We start from the raw sequence: 23561 nt of genomic DNA on the forward strand, positions 1-23561 counted from the left end.
AGATCTGCAACTGACAATAAATCAAGTAAGAGCTGACACACATTGCATCAAATACCTGGAGGAAGAGTTAATGAATGGTGCCATCAAGAGAGCTGTGAGGGGGCAGAAGAAGAGTACAGGACGTGCATGTCAGAGGTCAGAGGAAGTGTTCTCTGCAGAGTTTCAGGAGCTTCTTGAAGTTAGAGAGGGACGATGGTGGAACGAGCTGCCGCACGCCATCAGAGCCCCCTGCTCTGATGGCGTGCGGCAGCTCGTTCCACCATCGTGGCGTCACAGGGACTGAGGTCGCTTTGTGTGAAGGGACGGCAGAGCCAGGCGGCGTCCGTTGGAGGAGCACAGTGAAGGAACGTAGGCTTGAAATATGGAGTTTAGGTAGATGGTGCAGACCCAGTAGTAGCTCTGTATGCAGCATCAGGGACTTGGATCTGATCCTGGAGGCCCCGGGGAGCCAGTGGAGGTCCCTGAGTAACGGAGGGACATGAGCCCTTTTGGGCTGATCAGAAACCAGACGGGCTGCTGAGCTCTGATCCATCTGTAGGGGTTTCACCGCACAAGCTGGAAGAGCTGCTAGGAGGGCAGGACTGGGACAAACCTCACCAACACGCCATCCTTCCATTTAAGGGCTCAGATTAGGGGAGAGATGAAACACTTCAGACATGACTTTGCACAAGATTGGGGCCATGACAACAAGACAAGGATATATTTTAATAGGCCTCCTTTTAGAAAGAATTTTCTTCTATATTTACATTGCATTGCAGACTTACTGTGCAAATAAACCTTTTTCATAGCATTTTTATTTGTTAACATTTCTTGGAGCTATTTTTTCAGAACTTTTTCAAAAAGGATTTCAAAAAGAGAGCAGAAGAAGCAGCAAAACTCTTCAACTCCCTCACTTTTCAGCACCACTTTTGTGTTTTGTCACTTTTTTTTAATGCATCATTTCATCGTGTTCTGATGTGGAGTGTGTGATTGACGTGGCCAACTATGTTAAAATGTAATAATACACTAAGGGCCAGTCGATCGAAGCATCAGCTGCACTTTTGTTCCTCCGTTTTAGGACCATGAGGTTTATGGGCCCAGTTCTCCAGCGGCCCACCAGGAAAACTCCCGGTCCTCCTGATGCCCAGTCCTCTTGGTTGTGAGTGTGTGAACAGTAATTAGGGGCTTTCCTATAATAATGATAATAATAACCACTCACTCTGCCGATGCTTTTATCCAAAGTGACTTACAATTGCTAAATACTGTATGTCAGAGGCCGCACGCCTCTGGAGCAACGAGGGGTCCTGCTCAGGGACACACTGGTGGATGTTGCAGTAGGAATTGAACCTGGGGCTCCCAAACCAGAAGCATGTGTCTAATCCACAAGTATTATTATAGTATAAGTATTTATTTGTTCCCAAAAATACACTTCAAGGTTTAAAGCATCCTGACAAACACAGAAACCGCATCAGAACAGAGTTTTATTTAGCACATCAGTCTTTCAGTTTGTTATGAAAGTCTGTTCCTCACCTCATTTAATTTAATACATTACTCTCTTTACAAAGCTGCTAGTAGTCCTAGTCAGGGGCAGCGTTGCAGTAACAGAACTAGACAGCAGCTCCAGCAGGGTGGGAACTACAGGACCAACATTCAGTCTGTGAGCGAATAAGAAAACAGCAGGCTAAGACCTGATCCCTGTGGACCTGTTCCCCCTCTGTGACTGACAGAACGGGCAAAAGGAAACTCTTTCATGTCGAGGCACTCAGAGATCAGAGGAGCTGATCGGCTCCATCAGGAGACGGTTCTGGTTTCTTGTCAGCATGTCCCCCACTGTAACAGCAGCTAAACAAACTGCTGCTGCTGCTGCTGCTGCTGCTGCTGCTCCGAGTCCAGCATACAGCCTGTAGTCTGCGTCCTCGGTGTCTCCAGACCTGGGACCTGGAGACCAAAGAGCACATTAGTCAGAAGTGACTGAGCAGTGGAGCAGCCTCCGTTTCCTCTTCTCTATCTCAGAACCAACATGGAAAAACCTGCAGCTCCACAAACTCACCTGGGTCTGGAACCTCCAGGCGGATCCTTCTGATGGGAGGCTCCTCAATGAGGGCCCTCTTAGATCTGGATCTACCTGCTGCGACTCGACACTCGTACGTCCCGGCGTCGCTGCTGCTCACGTTCTTCAGAATTAAAGACACGTCTCCGTCCTTCAGGTCCCGGTCCAGCAGCTGGACCCGGCCTTTAAACGGGGTGTCTGTGTGTCCATCTCTGAAGAAGAGGACCGGAGACTCCGGGTCGGTTCTGGTCCACTCTACGGCTCTGATGGGGGCCCTGTGAACCTGACAGGGCAGAGTGGCGTCATCTCCAGGGTTCACCTGGACCACATCAGGGTCTAAAAACCAGAACGGAGAGGAAAAGGTTTACATTTCAGAAGGACTCCACAGGACCAGGATCCAGGGAGAACCAGATCTGATTCAGCGGAAGCCTCCTCACACTAGACCCTGTCCCCAATGAGTACATGAAGACTTGAAACTACGTCAGAGTTTAGAAGACGTGTTGCTGTCTCAGGGGTGTGAGGAGTCCCACATGTGTTCAGGGCGGGACTCTTATTAAACGTGGAAAGTTTGGTACAATGTGAACTTCCTGTTTCATGGCAGATCATCTATTTTCCACGCCACGCCACGGGCACGCCATTTGATGAAACCTCACAGATAGCACAAGATTTGATCACTGATGCCTTTAGACTGCACGGTGAAAATCTGAAGTCGGTCGGATTAATTCTCTAGGAGGAGCTTGTTAAAGCACTAAGTGTGTAAATCACCAAAAATGACCATTAAATCCAAAATGGCTAACTTCCTGTTGGGTGTCGGACATCGCTCCAAGAGGCTTTGTACGTCTGGATGTGACACGTGCCACCGAAATTTTTTAATTTTGGAGAAAAGTGGCCCGGGGGCTGCTCTGTAGGGGGCACTAGCGAGGCATTTTGACATGCCCATGCACATCAAAATGGACAATAACGAGCTGCGACTGTTACTGAATGTAACACATGAATTAAAAGCAGCTGTGGCGGCGGAAAACAGACTGGGAGTTGTTGCAAAATAAACGGCGACATGCGCAGCACAAGTGTAGGCTGTAAGTGTTGTTTGCAGGGTACAAAATATTTTAATAAAAATACCAAATAAATAACTCTGTCAGCAGCATCGTGTTTCTCGTGACATTGGAATAACAAAGTCTTTTTACTACGTGAGTTTTAGAATTTAGTATGTCTACTAGCTATCCATACAACTTACAAGAATATGTCAAGGATTAAAGGACTTATGTCTCAGCAGGACCTGGAAAAGCTTATCCATGCATTTATCTTCAGTCGACTCGACTACTGTAACAGTGTCCTTACAGGCTCCCTAAGAAATCCATCAGACAGCTGCAGCTGATTCAGAACGCTGCTGCTCGAGTCCTCACTAAGACCAAAAAGGTGGATCACATCACTCCAGTTCTGAGGTCTTTCCATTGGCTTCCTGTATATCAAAGAATCGTTATGAACCATCCAGACCTCTCAGGTCGTCTGGGATCAGGTCTGCTTTCTGTCCCCAGAGTCAAAACTAAACAAGGAGAAGCAGCGTTCAGTTATTATGCTCCGTATATCTGGAACAAACTCCCAGATAACTGCAGGTCTGCTGAAACTGTCAGTTCTTTTAAATTAAGACTGAAGACTTTTATTTTTATTGCTTTTAATTAAATATTTAAGATTGATAACTTACACTGCACTGTAACTTTTACTGTTCTGTTCTCTTTTTCTTTGTTTTTAGCTTTTTATTATTTTCCATTTAACTCTTTTAACCCTGATTGTAACACTGTAACTTTTATTATATTTTCTGTTGCTTTTATGTTTTGTGTAAAGCAATTTGAATGACCTTGTTGTTAAATTGTGCTATACAAATAAACTTGCCTTACAAGCTCGTCCTCCTCAGTTATTTCTGCTCCTGCTCCTGTGACCTCTGACCTCTTCCTCTTAAAATACTGAAGGATGCTCGTCTCTCTGTGAACATTTTGACTACTTTCAAACTGTTTATGGACACGTAGCAGAGACACACACCTCATGGCACAGACGGAGGCAAAAACGTGGCCCAGGAGTTTGTCCCCGGTCAGCCCGCTCTCCAGACAAAGCATGTGTCGGGCCCTCTGGGTCTTTAGAGACCTTTACTCCTGCATTCTTGAGAATTTTTATGCAAGTAGAGTACATAACTAAATGAGCCTTTAAAATACATTATCAAAACTAGAAACATCCCTCTAACACCCCTAAAGTGAAGTAATCACTTCAGCTGAGCCCTTGAGTAGGTGACCATCATGAATCTGACCATAAACTGCTGCTGTGGACTCTGCTGGCTCTGACTCTGTCCTGCTCTTGACCTCATCTCTGCTGTTCTCCATGGTGCTGCTGGCCAGTGGCAGGTAGAGTACTCAAAATCTTTACTCAAGAAAAAGTACAATTACTCCCATAAAAAGTAAAAGAAAAATATGACAAACCTACTCATGTATAAATATAATAATATATTTTATCTGCTGTTCATCAGGTTTGAAACAGCTGCAACATGGTTATTTCTATGGAATGCAGTTTGCTTTGCTGGTTGATTATCTTTAGCTATTTCTGTTTAATAATTATTTTCCTTTTTAAATCTAACCTAAAGCATCTAAATAATCTTTACAACGCAAAGAATGATTGTGGCAGTAACACGGAGCAGCTCGTTGTTGAAGCAGGTAAACCTGCACACAGAGGAAGTTGTGCGTCATGCGTAAAACCCAACAGGACTGTTTAATCCACCATATTTTCTCTCTGTGCATCCCAAAAATGATTGTTTCCTGAATAAATAACAGCTGGTAGCTGCTGAGTGAAGCCAAGATTTGTTTCACCGGCGACATTCTGTTCACATCGCTATTAAACAGTAACCAATGTAAAAAAAAAACAACAAAAAAAAAAACAGGCGATAATACATCAAAAGAAAGCGAGATCTGTTCAACAACAGGATTCTGTTAATATATCAGAATCTATCTAGTGATCATCTGACTTGATTTTCTATATGTTTGCAGACTTGCAGCTGGCCTTCCTCTCTTCTCCTGCGCACTGGTTTATCTCTCCTCAAGGACAAGGCCGATGAACTGAACCTTTCTTTTTAACAGTCAGTCTGAAGCCTCATACTTCACAAACACAGACTCATATCTTACTCACCCCCCCGAAACTGACTGCCTCGAAACCGCCCTCTTTATTTCTTGAAAAGGCGCCAATTACTTTTTTAATTTTATTTATTTATTTTGCAAAATTACGTTACTTGTAACAAGTCACTACCCCCCTGCAGGTACACATTTGTCTTCCATAGGTCACATGATTTTTGTCCGTTTAATCATATCTGATGCGGAGTGTGTGGCTGATTCATTAACTAGTCACTCAAACCGCCTGGCCATCTCCAAAATCGCCGAAAAACATTTTTGAAATGTGTATAATGGCTCCTCCGCGCATGGTCTCAGTGCTCCTGACAGCACAGTCTGTTCACTGCAGCGTGTTTACAGGAAAACTAAACTGAAAACTAAATATGCACAGAGGAAATTATTAAAAACTACCGACGCTGTCTTCTGCAATTCTTTAATGCTATTTGATGTTATTTTGGATAATTCCATCAGTTAGCAAAGTTAAAGTCTGAAAGGGACTCAGAAGCTAAATTCAGGTCTGTTATCGGGGCATTATCCAGCAGCTTTATGCTTTATTCTGACCCTGAGTGATCCGGCGCTCTGCTCTGCGCTCCGGGGGGCTGATGAAATACTTAGCGGACATTATTTGAAATCTGAGTTGGCTTATTTTATTTCTTTTACAACTGAAAGGTGCAGTATGGGATAGTTATGGCTCATCAGCGGGAGCACAAATAAAACAGCTGGTTTAATGTTTAAAGATTCCTCAGCTCTCTGGTTCCGCCCTGAACGTGTCCGAAGCCTGCGGCGTTTCACTCAGCGGAGCAGAGACTGGAACATCAGCCTCTCTCCTGACACAGCATCTTTCTGTTCTGTCTTTACACTGCAGTACCGTGATGCATTTAGTCCTACTTTTAAAAAGTAACAGCGGCGGTAAAAGTGTTTCTCATAGTAACCCTGTTCACATGCAGCTCTGCAGCAGCCAGCTGAGGAATCTGAACATGATGTCCCAACAAACAGCAGCAGAATGAATGTGTCACAATAAAAGCTCGTCTTTACCTGAAGCTGCTGGAGACAGAAGGAGCAACAGGAGCACAAAGTTTTCCTCCATCAGACTGAAGATCCCCATGATGCTGCTGTAGCCGCTCAATCTGTTTCTGCGCTCTTTATGCAAATGGAGCTTCTGACGCGTCGGCGAGGGGCGGGGTTAGTATGTATGATGTAAACACATTATTTTTAAATAAAGCACTTAAATGCTCATTTCAAATGACTTTTGAAAACAGAATGTTCTTATTAGTGTGGCTTTGCAGTGGCAGAAGATGGAGGACAGACTGGAGAGGGGAGATTATGAAGGGGCTCAACCCGGTCTCACTCCCAAGTCGTCACATATGGACGCTTGGTCAAGAGCCATAATGGTCAGTTTGTGACGCACTAGGGACGGTTTCTTTTGTTTCTTGCTATTCAAATAAGCTTTATTGGCATGAATGTGTAACAATATTGCATATACAAACCAGGCATCATACAAACCAGGCTAGCTACATAAGAACAATCACTTTGACGTCATAGTTCGACGTATTGAGGGAAGCCCTGTTGTGTCAGTTTTTGATGGTAAAGGCAAGTATGATATTTAAGAAAAAAGACGAAGTAAGGAGGTGATTGGGGTGGATAGAGGGCCAGAACCCGGACCTTGAAGCAGGAGAACAGGGTTTGTGTCCCGTGCGAAACAAAACATTAAATGTTTTTATTTAGGCGAGTGAGGTAAATTGACATTAACGTTAGTTAACTTAAGTCTTAATTGACATACATAGCTATTTTAACCCAAACCATGATCTTTTCCTAACCTTAACCAAGTAGTTTTGTTGCCAAAACCCAACCAAGTACTTTCTGTGCCTAAACCTAACGAAACTGCAACGTTTCACGACTTTAATTATGCGCGTTTCAACATGGCAATGTATCGAAACTCTGACGACATGCCATTGGCATAACAAAGTGCTTTTATACGTTAGTTTTAGAATACTTTGTTTGCTATGATCCACTTACAAGCTCGTCCTCCTCCTGTGGCCTCTGTCCTCTTCCTCTGAAATCCTGCAGGATGCTCCTTTACAATACTCCTGTAATTTGCTTTGCTTGTTGATTATCTGTAATTTAGCTATTTTCCTTTTTAAATCTCCATGTAGGCATCGATAAGAACATTTTAAAATATCAGCTTGCTGCCCAGCACTGTCTCTTTCATTATGGACATGTAGCCAACCAAACTACTTGCTTTGCAGTAGCACATGCAGAAAAACAATCTTATTCCTAAAGCATCCATGAACATAATCTTTACAACGCAAAGAATGATTGTGGCAGCAACACGGAGCAGCTTCTTGTTGAAGCAGGTAAAGCTGGATACAGAGGAAGCTGTGCGTCATGCGTAAAGCCAACGGTTTTATCCACCATATTTTCTCTCTCTGCGCATCTCAAATATAATTGTTTCCTGAATAAATAAGAGCTGGCAGCTGCTGAGTGAAAGAGTTTCACCAACGACATTCTGTTTATGGACTCACTGTCAGCAAGAACACAGAAACTCCCCTATTTACAGCGAGAAATGCCCAAACGTGAAATAATTGCTGCAAAATATGTCTCCTCATGCCATGAAGTGAGGACAACCAGTGGAAAATGTTCAAATTATTATTATTTTGATTGTTTGATATTTTAGTAATTGTTTTGTTTTTATATTTGATAATGATTTCTATTTTATTATTATTTTTAATCAATAAATTTTTTTACTATCCTTTTTACACACAGTAGCTACACACACTTTTACGGTATTATCTATTTATTTTATCCATCCATTCATCCACTTATCCAGCCTACAGGGGCGCGGATTGGCCGGAGCCAATCCCAGCTGACATCGGGTACAAGTCGCCAGTCCATCGCAGGGCCACACATAGACAAACAACCACTCACATTTACACCTAAGGACAATTTGGGAGACAAAAATTAACCTAGCCTGCATGTGTTTGGATGGTGGGAGGAAGCCGGAGCACCCGGAGAGAACATGCAAACTCCACACCGAAAGGCAGAAAGGCCGGGACGACCGGGGTTTGAACCCACGACCTTCTTGCTGTGAAGTGACAGTGCTAACCACCGCACCAGTGTTTTGTTTTTAATAAATATTTATTTTTTTAACTCACACACGCGCTTACTGTTTATTTATTTATTTATTTATTTTGCACACACACACACGCTATACTTTGCGCTTTAATTACTTGTTTAATGAAATGTATGGGGTTGATTGTTCTTATGTAGCTAGCCTGGTTTGTATATGCAATATTGTTACACAATCATGCCAATAAAGCTTATTTGAATTGCAAGAAACAAAAGAAACCGATGCCTATAAGCTACTGTTGATATTATATAATATCAGAGTCAATCCAGTGATCATCATCAGTGTATTTCACTCACCGGCTACAGGGGTTAACCCTGCTGGGCTTTCAGTATCATGGAGGTGGTAGATCACCATGGTAACTCATGCTGAACTGCAAGTAGTAGTCTTCGTGCTTTTTTGAATGACCTTTCTCAGGGTACTTCCCCTGGTGTTTCCCTTATACTGCGACCGTTTGTTAGTTTCAGTGATGTGAAAGCACTCTACTTTTCACACCTAAACAAATACCAGCCCTGCTGGAAAAACCAGCATACACCAGCATAGCTGCTCACCAGCATAACCAGCACAATGCATGCTGGTTTTACCAGCAAGACCAGCATATGTTGTGTTTTGGTGCTGGTATGTTGGACAACCACATTGAATTTTAGTATAATGAAAATGATGAAGATATTATGCTTCTTTGTTTCATGTATGTTAGTAACCACCAAAATAAAGACATAAATGTTTTCAAAACAGTATTTTCATTTAATAATAACAAGAACCAATAAACAATTACTGTTTAACATAAAAAACAAGCAAATCACAACATCGTCAAAATGAACAAAACTTAAGTGACCTTACATTGCATGGCACTTTGAGTGCTCTTATTCTCACTGAAGTGGCTTTTTTTTTGTTTGTTTGTTAATGTCCATAATTTTTTCAGTTATGAAACGTCCAGCCTTTCCCCATCTGGCCTGCGTCTCCGTCTCCTCCAGATTCTTCCGACGCAGCCACTCCTTGTAACAGACTGAAAAGAAATACACAGATACAGTGTCACACCAGAACAAAGAAAAATGTAAATCAAATAACCCAGCACTTGGCATCCCACAAAGACCTTGTGGCCACTCCTACCTTTTAATGTGTGTAGTTTCTGTGGGGTTAAAGGCTGCCTGGTGGTTTGGGTGGAGGGGCATTCTTTCCCCGTGAGGCTCCTTTCCCCCAGGGTTTTAGTGCCCCACATCGCCACTGCCAACTCTTTCACAAATAACGAATCCCTGGTGCTATTCTGGATCCTGGACCACGTCTCTTTTCGAATTCTTACTTCCCCTCCCAAGTGAATCTGGCAAAAATCCAAAACAAAAATAATAAAGGTATTAGATTGTACTTACATATAGAAGTCAGAAACACTTGAAGTGTAGTTGGGGTTCTTACATTAACCCTTGCACACAGATGCAGGGCAATGTAAACAAATCCTGTACCTCGTCTCCTTTGGGAGAAGCAGAGGGTCCCACCTCATCTGCACAGCCAGACTCTGCAACTATATAAAGCATAATGTAAACATACACAACCTGCAAATTCATCCATTTGCAACCCTGTACTTGGTTTAATGCGGGCCTCGATAGTTTTCATACATCTGTGAGCAATATATTAGTTGCACTTACTTTTTAAGGCCTTCTCTGGGCTTTGTGATACAGGATCTTTGAGAGAAAAAGAACACATATATTACAAATTTGAGAGATGATGAAAAACATGACAAAAAATATTGTAAATCCCCCAGATATAGGCTTCCCTAATTGCATATCCAAAGCAGTGTGCTAAAATTTGAATTTGCTTTATTCATAGCTGCTATTCCTTGAATGTTTATGTTTGTCTTAATTTCCTGGTTCAGTCTGGATACCGAGGCATTCCCAGGCCACGTAAGATTTATAATTACCCCATGGTCTTTCAAAAGTCGAATGTGCTTGGAAAACCAAACCTTAACCTGCGTTCTCAAAATCCTGAGACAGCAGAGTAAAATGTGTGCCAATCAGCCCCACCCTTACGAAATTGACCAGAGTCTTACTATAATATACTATAAGAATTATATAGTGTCCTGTAGTAAGTTTCTAAAATGTTCAATAGTGTTTTTCACCAGCTACGGTATCGATATTTTTTTTTTTAGTTCTGTTTTATTATCTGTGGTAGCCCTATAATATTTCAATTGTAATACTTATGTACCTAGATCTTTGCAGTATTCCTATATTATTTTATATTACTGTAGAATGTAATGTAGTGTTTGGATAGTTATTTTTTTAACACACTATAGAACATTCTTATTGTAATATTATGATGATGATAAAGTGAATTTGTAGTTTACTATAGTCATTACCTGAAAAAAAAACAGTAATACTATGGGAAATACTATAGAGATACTATATAAACACTATAGTATAACAATAACTTTACTTTTTACCAAAGCCAACTCTATAATAATACTATAGTAATTTTCTATAGTGCGTTCCTGTGTTTACACATCAGCAGACAGCACACTTAAACATCGACATACTGCACGTCTAAGTTGCCACAACAGTCAGTAACAGTAGTTGTTGACTGTATGAGAACTGCAAGAGATGAAGAGGGAGAGACGGCCCCTGGATGAGAGAGAGATGTGACCCACGACCAGTTCCTTAGAATTTATAATAACTGCAGCGTGGTTAGGATCCAGATGTTTCATAGAAGAGACACGTTCTGTCTGCCACTGTTAACAGAGACCTGTCTGTAGTGGAGTTCAGACACTTCGCTGATAAACCACAGAGCTGTTGATTTAACATTAGGCTTCATGATCAGAGAAGGTTTTTATATCATGTTTTCACGATTTCAGCGTACTGCACTGTATCTGAATGTAGTTGTTCCTATGGAATCAGATTATGGGGCAAAATTGTGAGCAAAATAGAAATGTTGATCATTGGTTATGAAATTGTGCCACAGATAAAATACCACTAAATTACAAAATAAATCATGTCATTAAGAAGCTACATTTTCAGCTCACAAATTGCATTTTTGTTTGAATGGCATCCTCAGAACTTAGGAAAAATGAGGGGGAAACAAATCTGTCCTCACCATTGCATTGCACAGAGTTCAGTGATTTCAGCAAATGTTGCTGCAGTTGTATGTTTAGCGCTCGTAGTGTGCTATTCTCAGCCTCGACTGCTGCTGTGATCTTCTCCTGGTCCGACAACCTGTTACAGAGGGAAATATGTCATAACTACCTGTGATTGGAAGAAACAATAAAAATTATATTTTATGTGAAATATATAAGTTGAAGTTATCTGCAAAATTAACTTTTTGTCTACCAGCCAACGGCTAGTGAATGTTTAAAGTTTTCAAGTAGGTTAAACAAAACACTGGGCTAAAGATCAAATTTCAAGCCATTACATTAATAAAAAAACATTCTTAATGCTGTTCAAAACTCCCTTACTTGTTTTTGGTTTCCTGCAGTTGAAGGGACACATCATTAAATTTCTTGAGGTAGAGGCATTGTTTTTGTTTTGCATCCTCAAAAAGTTTTTGAGGAACAACCCCACCATCATCATCATCATCGTTGTCGTCTGCTTCGGAGAACGTATCTGATAAGATATGCTCTCTCATTTTGTTGCTTGGAGGTGGGCAGAGCGGAGACAGTTTTTTTTTCATTTTTCTTTCCTTAAGTAAGGCCATGAGGTTGTTTTTTTTTGCCTCTTCTGCTGCTTTTTTCTCCTTTTTCTGGAAACATGGATAAAAGCATAAATATAAAAAGGCATCACACTGTAATACAAGAGTCCCATACAAACAAACCAAACAAACAAAGCAATGTGAAAACAATATATGGTTAATGGATAGATTTGGAGCATGATATTATTACCATGTGAAGGTCAGAAACGCAAAAACACATTGCAGTACAGATTAAAGTTCATGTCAAAGTTGTATTTTGTAACTGTTAGTTACATTCAAGTGCCACAAGATGGCAATAGCTGTGTAGTGGCTATTTGTCCATAAACTTAAACAAAAACAAATAATAACAAACTTCTCAAATGGCCACTTGAGGCTACGTCATGGTTAGGCTTTACGCAGGTTCAGAGGTACCAAAGCAAAGTGATGTCCATAACAAAATTGAGTTTGAGGAGGTTTATTCACACACATAAGCAAGCTTACAGACATTTCTGCTGCCTCTCTCACGCTGGTAAAAAACCATATGCCCTCGTGCCTGCGGCACCTCTCACCTTGACCTACTTATGCAAATGAACATAACACCATGTGACCAACAAACGACAATGCAAGTAAAGCATAAATACAAAATAAACCAAATTAACTTTAACAAGAAAAGAAAAGAAATAAATTGGGCTATAAATTAACTCAAACCCAAAATAAACAAAAATAAGAATATAGCTCCAACAAGCTGTATTATTTGAAGCCATCAACGTTACATTTATGTTTTTGGCTTCCTCTTTCTCGGAGCGTGCCGGTGGGGGTTTGGTCTCCTTCAGCCGTCTCACACGGACGCGTTTCCCCTTGGACAGCTGCTCTTCCACTTCTTCTCTCGACTCTGGAATGTAAATCACACTGGATGTAAGTACTTGAAATCACCTGCTATAACGTTACGAACTGTTGTTACACACTCCGTTTGCCGTCCTAAGAATAAAGTGTTGAAACTCAGCGGCACTAACTAATTAGCTTGCCACCATTAGCTAGCTAACGTTAGCTAGAACGGCTAAACGCGTTAGCCAAAACTCACATCAGTTAAAAACGTTAGCATTAGATAAAGGTATCCAAGTTTTCCATTTAATTACTCTTATTATGTTCCGAACTATTGGAGGTAATTACTCACCCTTCAGGAACAATATTTGGCCTTTAAAATAGTCCTCCTGCCAGCGCACACAGTAGATCTTATTGCTATTATCACAGTTGCTGTCAAAGTCCTTAATGTAAGAAATAGGGACGATTTCTTTACACCCGTCTTCTATATATCTTACATAAGCAAACATATTTGTTAGTGATATTTATAGCGGAGTTATGATATAATTATATTTTCAAAGTTGATAAGTAACGTTATTCTAAATCTATCGTGTTAAATCCTATTGTAAAAGTACCAAGTAACTAAAGTAACGTTAACCAAGTAACTTCAACGGCGGGAAGCACGCGAGTGAGATGCCCTGTTGCCTTGGATACAGTCTTAGATGTCTGAGACACACTATTCTACTACAGTCTGTCAGATAAAGTACTGGGGTTGATTAAACTTAAACATATCTGTATAACACAGCCTTTTTACACAGTCACAGTATTGTACCCTTCAGTAGGAGGATTTTTACAGGACTGTAGTATTGGGCTGCAGTTGTACAAAGTAATCTGGCAACTGAGAATATGTCACAATTTTTTATTAGTGCCACAACCCCAAAACACTAGTCTGCAAACGAATGGTTAATTTAAACTAACTAGTTCAGTTTGTTCAGGCAGTGGGAGGATTAGAGGACATTTCCAACAATGTTTCCTTATCAGTGAGGTTTTTTTAAGGGGTGTGTGAGTCTCAGCTTTTAGTAACTTAATTATTGTTTAAATTCAACATCCTGTTATTCATGAATATGTCTGTTAATCATGATGTCAATGTTGTTTTTTATTTTAAGAATGTCAAAACGCAAGTACAAATTGAACCTAACAGCACAATTAAATTACCCCGTGCAAGACTAAAAAGAGGACATAATGTAAGTAATTCCATGAGAAATAATTATTGTAATGTGTAGGATAATAATTATTCAAAGGATTAATAACTTTAGTCTTTTACCTGATGATCTGCTTTAAAGATGGTAGATGGTTAAAATTGTTTTATTTTTTCAGGCATTGCTCTTCACAGATGACTGCAGATTTGATCTTGATCAAGGAGGATCACACACTGCAGATGTTGAGGTGAGAATTCCTGTATGTTTTCATATCGCAATGTATATCGCAGAAAAGAAAATATTGCAGTGTCATTTTCCAAAATTGTGCATCTCTAATTGTGTTTATGCCATCTTTTCTTCATATTGTGCAGACCATGTCTACATCTGGCCACTTGAAGCTTACACAGCAATCTGATCCAGATCACACGGCTGATCAGGTGAGCTCTACAACCAAACTGTGGGTGCGAGGTTGTCGGATGCTGCCAAAATGTTTTTCTAAATTAAACTTCTGTGTATTTAGGCCTTGCCCCATGCAGAATACAGCAGAGAAGAAGATGGTGCTTCTGGATCAGATTCACACACTGCAGATGTTGAGGTGAGAGAGTAATTTTCTCTTAAAATTTGTTGTAAGTGGTCATTTTCCACTGGGCCTTAATACATTTGATACTGTTTTTTTGCTCTGTGATTGTGCCATCTCTTCTTTATCCTGTGCAGACCATGTCTCCATCTGGCCATCTTGATCTTCAGTTGGATCCAGATGACACAACTGATCAGGTGAGCTCTTAAACCAAAGCGTGCTTGCGAGATTGTCAGATGTTGCTGTGAATATGAGAGATATTCTAGAAATATAAATGTGGGTAACACCAGGTCCAATATGGCTGATTCTCTCTCTCTATTCAAAAACTCCAAAAATGGCGACGCACATTGACACTAGGTTGTCTGTGGGTCACTGGTGACACTAGCGGCAGAGGTCAAGTGACATGAGTGTATACAGTCTATGGTAGGTCCATGGGTTAGTTAAAGGAAAGAAGGGAAATAGCAATATCATACAAAGTGTTGTCTGTGAGTTTAGTTATCACGGTGAATTACAATGTAACACACGAGTGCTGTGCACAATGAGTTATACTCAGTTGGTGGATGCTGGCTTTGCTTTGGGCAGAGTCTAGCGATTGTACACACAAGAGTATAAATCACAATTGCACCACAAGCAGAAATTTCATACTGTGTAATAGTATCGTAACTACCTTTTATCAACGAGACCTAACAGCGTATGGAACATTCACTTAAAATCCACAATCAACATACAAATGTAAATGTAACACAAAAGCTCAGCACATAACAATATAATTATGTATATATCTCTGCCCAGCAGGGATGGGTATCGCTACTCGATACCATAAAGGTATCGCTGCTTGATACCTTTATGGTATCGACCGAAACAGCCCAGTATCGAGTAGAATCAAATGTCTCCAGTCAAAAAAGTACTTCATGCGATACTTTTTGTAACCACATCGCGACAAAAAATGACTATTTGTATAATTTTGCTTGCAGCCAAACACGCAAGCAACACACCGAAAAAAAGAGAAGAGCAGCCTTTTTTCACCATGTGTGGTTTTAACAGCCGCTCACCTTCGGCTGCGGTCTGAGGCATGTTCGTCACTGTTACACAAGTTTATCACCAAGCTTGGCTTTCCGTTGGTTTCATCTTCTGGTATCATTTAACATTACTCTGTACATTTTTATTTGCTGTTCATATCACTTGTCACTGATCAATCGCTGCATTCCATTACATCAATAAAACGTTTTTGTGGCGCAGCAGTGATCAGCTGATTTTTTTTCACGGAGCCTCCGGCTGCAGCTGTGGCTGCTTCAGGTGTAGTTGGTTTGATTGGCTGGACTTGCAGATTCTCTTTTCCGCTGTTTGAGTCTTTAGTGTAGTTTAGCGACTTGTTTGAACAGACCCCTGACTCGTTTCATACTTGTTACTGTCGTTTTTGGAGGTTTGCGTCTCACCACTAAAGGAAAAAACACACGGAGATCTTTCAATTCAGTTTATTGATTGAAAGTCAACAAAATAATTTTCTGTTGTTTACTTTCAACACAAAAATTACCTTAAATTCGTTTCCCACAACTTATTTGGTCACTAAACTATTTCACTTCTCCTCCTAGTTAGGGTGAGAAGCGATCTGATACAATTTCCTATAATACTTTTATGTAACAGTTATTTGAAACAAGAAAAATAAAATAGATAACCTTGCATGTCCATAACAACAAAAAATAATATTAGGCTATGGCTTCAACAGGTGGCATTTTATGCAAGGTATCGAATGAAGTACTCTATTGGTATCGGTATCACTTTAAGGGTACTGGTTTTGGTACTGGTATCTTAAAAACTTTAACAATACCCAACCCAACTGCCCAGACAGTTTAGTTAAGCCTCTTGCTCAGGTCACTCTTGGTAGTGACAATGATAGCGCCAGCTCTGAATAGGAATACATCCGTCTGAGGTGTTTCTCAGATTGGATCCTGGCGAAGCCTTGGTACTGCTCAGTACAATTCCAACAATTCCACTAATTTTGGGAAGGTAGGACACAGTGCGGGTTAGGATTTGTTGTGTTGAAACAGCAACGCTCCTTAGGATCCAAAAATAAAAGATGTGTTGTAGATTTGCAGAGCTTGTCCAGCGAGTTTTAAGTCTGTATTCAGGAACAAAAGATCAATGTTGGGAGAGTTCAGTGTCTCCCACTCGCGCAGTGTGGAAAGACAAAGAGACGGTGGCCTCGGTCCTTCTAATACTCTAGTGGGGCGCGCCGGGTACGTCACCGGGGTGGCCTGTAGACTTGCGAGTGCAGCCAATGGCAGTTCTGCTTTTAGGTCTAATCCAATATTTCACATCTGGCTATAAAACGGGGCTTTTGTGCCTGTTCCTTTGTCTTGAAATAACTTTAGGTCAGGCTTTTAAAATTCCAACATGCTAGTAGTCAGAGCTGTGGGATGCCCGAAGGCCTGCTCCTTTGTTTTATCAGACTGTTCAGGTCCCAACATTGCTAAAATTGTTTTCTAAATTATACTTCTGTGTGTTTAGGCCTTGCCCTATGCAGAATACAGCAGAGAAGAAGATACTGCTTCTGGATCAGATTCACACACTGCAGATGTTGAGGTGAGAGAGTAATATTCTCTTTGTGGCAAGTGGTCATTTTCCACTGTGCCTTACCACTTTTAATACTGTGTGATTGTGCCATCTCTTCTTTATCCTCTGCAGACCATGTCTCCATCTGGCCATCTTGATCTTCAATTGGATCCAGATGACACAATGGTGAGCTCTTCTACCAACCACATCTGAGGGTTGTTTAAAAAAGATTGTCTGTTAAGCCAGCTTAATTTCAAATTCTACTTTATAAAGTAGGTTGAGTGACCATAGATTCCATGGAAAAGTATTGTTTGGACTAGTCTAATCCTGGTCAAGCTAGTTTTGAGGCTTAGCTTCACCTCAGACTCATCCAGTGCAACAATCTACCAGCAGTCCAGCCTGTATGACTCTCCATATTCCAAGTTCTTCCAAGTGAAGAGCTCTGTGGATCAAATCATACAAGTTGCAAGGATTTGAAATTAAGCAGAATTGAGACTGAGGTTTGCCCGTGAACATTTGAAAGGTAAAGATGAGTTTAGGAAGTATGTGCTTTGGTCAGATGAGACTAAACTGGAAGTGTTTGGCCACATGGATGTTGCTTATGTTTAGCAAAGAAACCCTAAGAACCCAGTCCACAGTTCAACATGGTGGTGGGAGCATCATGCTGTGGGGCTGTTTTGCAGCCTCAGGCCTTGGGCAGGTGTATGGCATCATGAAGGAAGAAAATTATGTTGAAATTTTGAGGAATAATATGCAGAAATCTGCTCGTAGTCTATTCTTAGGTTGTCGCTGGGTCTTCCACTGGGGAGGAGCCCCCTGAGGGTTACGGAATTAGTTGGTTCGTCTTGGATATAGCAGTTAGGAGGAAGTGTTCCTGTTGGTGGTTGGTGGAGTAGCCAAAACCTTACTTTACAAAAACAAGTGCTCAAATAGAAAAAAAGTAAAAAGAAGAGAAAAAAGCAGTCATCAAAATAACTAAGAGTACAAAAGCAAAAGTATTTAATAGGAATAAGTATTTTCTTGTTGCCTCTGATATTAAATTGTTTTGTCAAACAAATCAAATTAGGAGAGAATTCTGGGATGTTTTATAATTTAAAAACAGGTGTGTTCTCTTCATCACTTTTATCATCTGTGGTTGAAACATCGCATCAGTCACATCTAGTGAAATAAAAAGTAGTTATATTTAAATGTCAAGATGGTGGCGCGATGAATTGTAGTTGTATTGATGTCTAGTAGTTTGGCAGCTTTACGGAGTCATTTCACCAGTTGAGGGATCGGCCAGGCTGACAACGTGCGCTGACTGTGGCCGAGGCCGGTTCTTTGGTATGGTTTTCTACATATCAACGCTAGAAGTTTATTACCCAAACTGGATTTATTGAAAACGTGGTTCATGTCTGCTAATCCAGATTTTGGCTTAAACCCTCTGTCCCTGATGATGTTATAGGTGTTGGTGGTGCAGCTATTTATGTAGCCTATCTCAAAAATATCGTCTGTTTTACTTTCAAAGTCAATCCCAAGTCCGTTTAAACTTATAGCCTTAGACATCAAGGTTGCAAATGCTCCATTTACAATTGGTTGCTATAGGCAGATTCGGAAATTGTTTTTTTTGGTGATTTAAATTAGAATAGGCTCATAAACATGCCTCTTTCAAAAAGCTCAGAATAAAGAACAGAGATAATCCTTGGTTTTCTCGGGAACTAGCCCAGTTAATTCAATCAAGAATTAAACAATGGTCCCTTGCAAGGAGGACCAAAAGTAATGTAGACTGGCAAGGCTTCAGAACTTTGAGAAATCAATGTACTTCTGCCGTTAGGACCTCTAAATCAAATTATTACCTTACCTCAACTAATGGAAAACAATCCAAGTATTACAGAATAAAAAGCCATCAGACTTTCCCCAGCAATTATATAATAATATTGGAAATGTTACTATCACAGATACAAGTGATATATTAAATGCCTTCAACAGTCTTTTTGAGAAGGCAGGTCATTTATTTGATCAGCAGCTTCCATCAATTTCAGTTGATCCATCAACATGTTTTTTGCTACCTAGTACCTCTGCGTTCTCATTTGATTTTGAAGCCCTACAAGTTCAAGATGTTCTGCTGTCACTGAATTCAATAGACCCCAAAAAGGCGCCTGGACCTGATGGTCTTGATCCCTTTCTGTTAAAGGTAGCTGCACCGGTCATAGCTGAGCCTATTATTCACATTTTTAACATGTCTATTAGTTTAAACCAGGTTCTAGCAAGCTTACATTACAGCCCTATTCAACGCTGGCGATTGATATGACATGAACAATTTTAGGCCAATTTCTAATCCCCCTGTTCTTTCAAAAATACTGGAATCAACTTAAATATTTGCACTCGCATAACATTTTACATGAAATGCAATCCGGTTTCCGGTCAGGGCACAGTCCAGTAACCGCCACTTTAAAAGTTATGGATGACTTCAAAGAGGCTATAGATAAAAAATATACCTATGTTTCTCTGTTCATAGACCTCACAAAGGCGTTTGATACTGTGGATCATCCATTACTTGTTAATACCCTGGTGAGAGCTGGCATGCAATGAGATCAAATGGTTCCATAGCTACTTGACCAATCATTCACAAATGGTCAAACATGGCAATGACATGTCAAACCCACTCCTTGTTACGAAAGGTGTTACACAAGGTTCAGTTTTGGGACCCTTGCTTTTCCTAGTTTACATTAATTACATTTCTGAAAAGTTTAGATTTTTGTTAGTATCATCTGTATGCAGATGACACAGTTCTGTACTCTTGCGCCCTCACAGCTGAGTTGGCCTTTTCAAATGTGCAGGCAGATTTTGAAATCCTGCAACATGCTCTATTAGATTTGAAGCTGCTGGTAACCCCACATAAAACTAAAGTTATGGTTTTTGCCAGCGGGCGAACAAAGCTACCACCCCTCTCCATCACGACCCTGGATGGAGTCTGGATCCAGTCTGTTGACAATTATGAATATCTGTGAATCTGGTTGGACTAAAACCTAAATTTTAAATACCATGTTGATGATCATGCAAAGCAATTAAAATTCACATTGTGTTTTCTTGACAGGCTAAAGTACTGTTTCTCCATGGCTTCACAAAAACGCTAACTAGCTAGTTGTAGGACACATCATTGTATAACCTACTGTACAGATTGATAAGGTTTGTCATCTCTTCACTTGCGCAGGCTTGAGCGTTGGTATATTTTAATTTACAAGATGACTTCCAAATTATTGAAACAGGACTTTTTTAACTTTTCAAAGCCGTCATAATCTCAGGTCACATAACTGGCTACAGTTCAAAGTGCCTGCTATCAGAACAGAGGCTGGAAAGCTAAGCCTGTTCTACTATGGCTCCTGGTCTTGGAATGATGTGCAGACCAAGCTCAAACTTCAATCCCTCATCTCTCTAAATGATTTTAAACAATAAAGGAGGTGGTCACTGCTAACTGCAGCTGCTTTGCCAAATCTAATACTGTTGTTTCTGTGAACAGTAGGTCTACTATGTAGGGTATTATGTAATACCTAAATGTTTGTGTTGTTGTTGTACAAATGTTGTCGTGGAGACTTGTTTTGCTGTGTTTTCTGTTGTACCTAATGATGTTGTTGTAATTGGTTTCTTATTATTGCTTGGTTATCTGTTTGATGCAGCTATCTGACCCTGTCTTGATTTGATCTCACTTGTAAAAGAGGCTTTAACCTCAACGTAACTTTCCTAGTTAAATAAAGGTTAAGAATAAGATAATTTGGTGTCTCTTCTTCAGGTTTCACCAGTGAGCATGACTACATGCAGACTGTTCTACTGTTAGCGTCCATTAAGGCAGAAAGCAGGTGGAGTTTTTAAGCATGATGAACCGTGTGTAGCTATTTATTATTAAACATATTGGCATTAACTCAACAGTCACTCTGTCATCTCAGTGTAGCTTACTGACTTCACAACTAAGGATGTCCCCCCGTCCCTTAAAATCGCCTACGGAATCGTCCCGTATTTGAGGACTTTATAGCGCATCCGGTTTTTCCCGTATTTCTGAGTTGTCTTTAATTCAGCATCCCATGCAAATCATCCCACCATTTTCTACCCCTGACTGAGTAATCCTCACTGCCATGGTTGGTTTCATTTATACCATCAGGTTCAGGGCCAGTCTGAGTCAGATAGGGGCGGATCTGAGTCGAGTTGAAACAACCGCGGTTGCAGCAGCTCCAGAACACAACCGCATCCGCAAAAGTACCGACGAGGACGAGAGTGGGAGAAATCTAATAACTTACTTGATGAGTGTCAAACAAACGTCACAGTTTGTCGGCCAGTGTTCTGTGAGCTGAACGGTGGCTGTCAGACTGTGGCAGTGATTTAATAAAACGTTGCCTACTCCGTATTTGTATTGTAATGGAAATTTGTCTCTTAGTGAGTCTTCTGAAATAAAGAGTCCAATCCAGACGTCTTTTAAGGGTTTTATTCTTTGCAAAGGGTCAGACAAACATACAGAGTGCAAACAGTCTGCAGAGTGTAAGACAAAGAGCCAGTGAAGAAACAGGTGACTTTATACTGTAAGGGTATTACGCAGCTATCCAAGGGAGGAAGGGAGTAGCGACCAGCTGTCCTGAGATGAAGGCCTATCAAGGACAGTCTGATAAGAAAACTCTCTAACGAGCATCTTTCCCATGGGAAACTTCACCTAGCTGTAATATAATAAAATAATCTAATACCACACAGTGAAACACTGATCTATTCTGATGAAGCATGCAGGGTGAAACAGTAAACATAGTAAAATATCAAATTTCCATCACAGCCTTTCTAGTCTTTTCAAAGCGCTTTTACGCAACACTCACCATCAGCGGCGTCGTTAGCCCCGGATGTTTTTGAAAAGCCCCTGATCTCAGAAGGATTTTCAAAAAATAAACAACAAAAGGCCGAAAATTGAAATTTTCATTTCAAAATAACATCTGTCAAACGATCACTGCATTGACTGAGATAGCCATATTAATTATTTGTCCTGTTGTTGAACAGAGCATCGCTTTGGACATCAGCCTGTTTCTTTTCTTTACACATCGGTATTTATTAGTTTTATAGCGATGTCCGACGGTGAGAGTGTCGCCGGTGAAACTAATCTTTCACTCAGCAGCTACCAGCTCTTATTTATTTTTGAGATGCACAGAGAGAGAATATGGTGGATAAAATAGTTCTGTTGGGCTTTACGCAGAATTGAGCCTTCAAGTCCTTTAAAACCACAGTGAAACAAAGATCTGTTTCAAGATACAAAAAAATGCGTTGTGCTCAAACAGAAACTAACATTAACTTACATTCATACAGTGGTGGTAAAGTGGCAACCCGCTCCCGAGTCACGCATGACGCACAGCTTCCTCTGTGTGCAAGTTTACCTGCTTCAACAACGAGCTGCTCTCGTGTTACTGTCACAATAATTCTTTGCGTTGTGAAGATTATTTAGATGCTTCAGGAATAATCAGATTGTTTTGGCAGCCTGTGCTGCTGCAAAACAAGCGGTTTGGTTGGCTCCATATCTCCATAATAAAAGGCACAGGCAACAAAAGTTTGGCTGGGCAGCAAAAGTGATATTTTAAAGTGATCTTACAAACACCTTCATGGAGATTTAAAAAGGAAATAATTGTAGAAATAGCTAAATTACAGATAATCAGCGTCTTCACTGCATTTGCAGGAATAGTTTAATGGGCTACTTAAAAAAATAAACTCATCAAGTTGCCTATTCTAGACATTTTTACTCTTGTAGCCTTTCTTGACTTTTCCTCATGTGAACACATAGGGGCTGTGATCCTGCACAACAAAACATGCAAGAATTAAATCCCCACATAACCGTGGATAGTAGTGGTGCAACGCGGTATGGATCCCTTCCACACGGTGCGGATTGATTTCAAAGTTTATGATGATTTATCCTGTTTGACCTCTCAAAATATCCTTTATTCTGAAAATGTCAGAGAAGTTCTGTGCAGAACTTTGAATATAAGCAGAATAACTGCTGAAACACAGTAGCTGTTAAAGTCCAGGAGTTTGTAACTGAATTAAAACTGATTTATTTTATTATTGATGAGGTAAAAAGGTGCCGCATGCACATTTAAAGAGGTTACCTCGATCAGTCAGGCCTGTGTGTGTGTTGATTCAGCAGTGATGATATTGAAAGTTACATATCTGAAAGCTGAGAGCTGCTCTGCATTATATTCAGTTACAGTTTTAGATTTTAAATTGTTTTATTAAACCTTTATTAAACCAGAAAAACTATTTTCCAAGAGGTTCTGGCCAAGGCAGGAAGTACTACAACATTTAAGATGGAAATAAATAATCAGTAACAAGGTCATAAAATATCAAAATGTTCTTCAGCAACAAGGACGATCAAAGGAGTAACCAGTCATAACATCTGAAGGCAGAATTGAGCATTCAAGTCCTTTAAAACCACAGTGAAACAAAGATCTGTTTCAAGATCCAAAAAAAGGCGTTGTGACAGAAACTA

General features: G+C 40.5%; 2 protein-coding genes across 2 annotated transcripts in view; both read right to left on the reverse strand.

Moving 5' to 3' along the window:
- Window positions 1–1368: 1368 nt before the first annotated feature.
- Window positions 1369–23561, reverse strand: part of LOC119882703 (coxsackievirus and adenovirus receptor homolog) — a 39046-nt gene continuing 16853 nt past the window's right edge. The window contains exons 3-4 of the mRNA XM_038692891.1: window positions 2030–2365; window positions 1369–1917 (exon numbers count right to left, since the gene is read on the reverse strand). Of these exons, the coding sequence (XP_038548819.1) occupies window positions 1742–1917; window positions 2030–2365 (512 nt within the window). The 3' untranslated portion in view covers window positions 1369–1741. The remainder of the gene's footprint in view (window positions 1918–2029; window positions 2366–23561) is intronic.
- LOC119882702 (BEN domain-containing protein 5-like) lies at window positions 8986–13891 on the reverse strand. Its single transcript, XM_038692890.1, has 8 exons — window positions 13122–13891; window positions 12721–12839; window positions 11736–12019; window positions 11378–11496; window positions 9940–9975; window positions 9757–9815; window positions 9410–9617; window positions 8986–9305 (listed from the first exon to the last, which is right to left on the reverse strand). The coding sequence occupies exons 1-8, from the start codon at window positions 13276–13278 to the stop codon at window positions 9169–9171; spliced, it is 1119 nt and encodes a 372-aa protein (XP_038548818.1). The 5' UTR covers window positions 13279–13891; the 3' UTR covers window positions 8986–9168.

Source organism: Micropterus salmoides, unplaced genomic scaffold (genome assembly GCF_014851395.1).
Source record: "Micropterus salmoides isolate LMB-PRFRI ecotype aquatic unplaced genomic scaffold, ASM1485139v1 Ms_hic_scaffold_3, whole genome shotgun sequence".
NCBI lineage: Eukaryota > Metazoa > Chordata > Actinopteri > Centrarchiformes > Centrarchidae > Micropterus > Micropterus salmoides.

Excerpts from the sequence above, each read along its gene's own strand:
- LOC119882702 (XM_038692890.1), bottom strand. The coding sequence starts at position 13,278 with ATGTTTGCTTATGTAAGATATATAGAAGACGGGTGTAAAGAAATCGTC. Across the intron at positions 12,840-13,121 it reads CCAAATATTGTTCCTGAAGG|AGTCGAGAGAAGAAGTGGAA; the intron begins GTGAGTAATTAC and ends TTTACATTCCAG. Across the intron at positions 9,816-9,939 it reads CCCAGAGAAGGCCTTAAAAA|TTGCAGAGTCTGGCTGTGCA; the intron begins GTAAGTGCAACT and ends TGCTTTATATAG.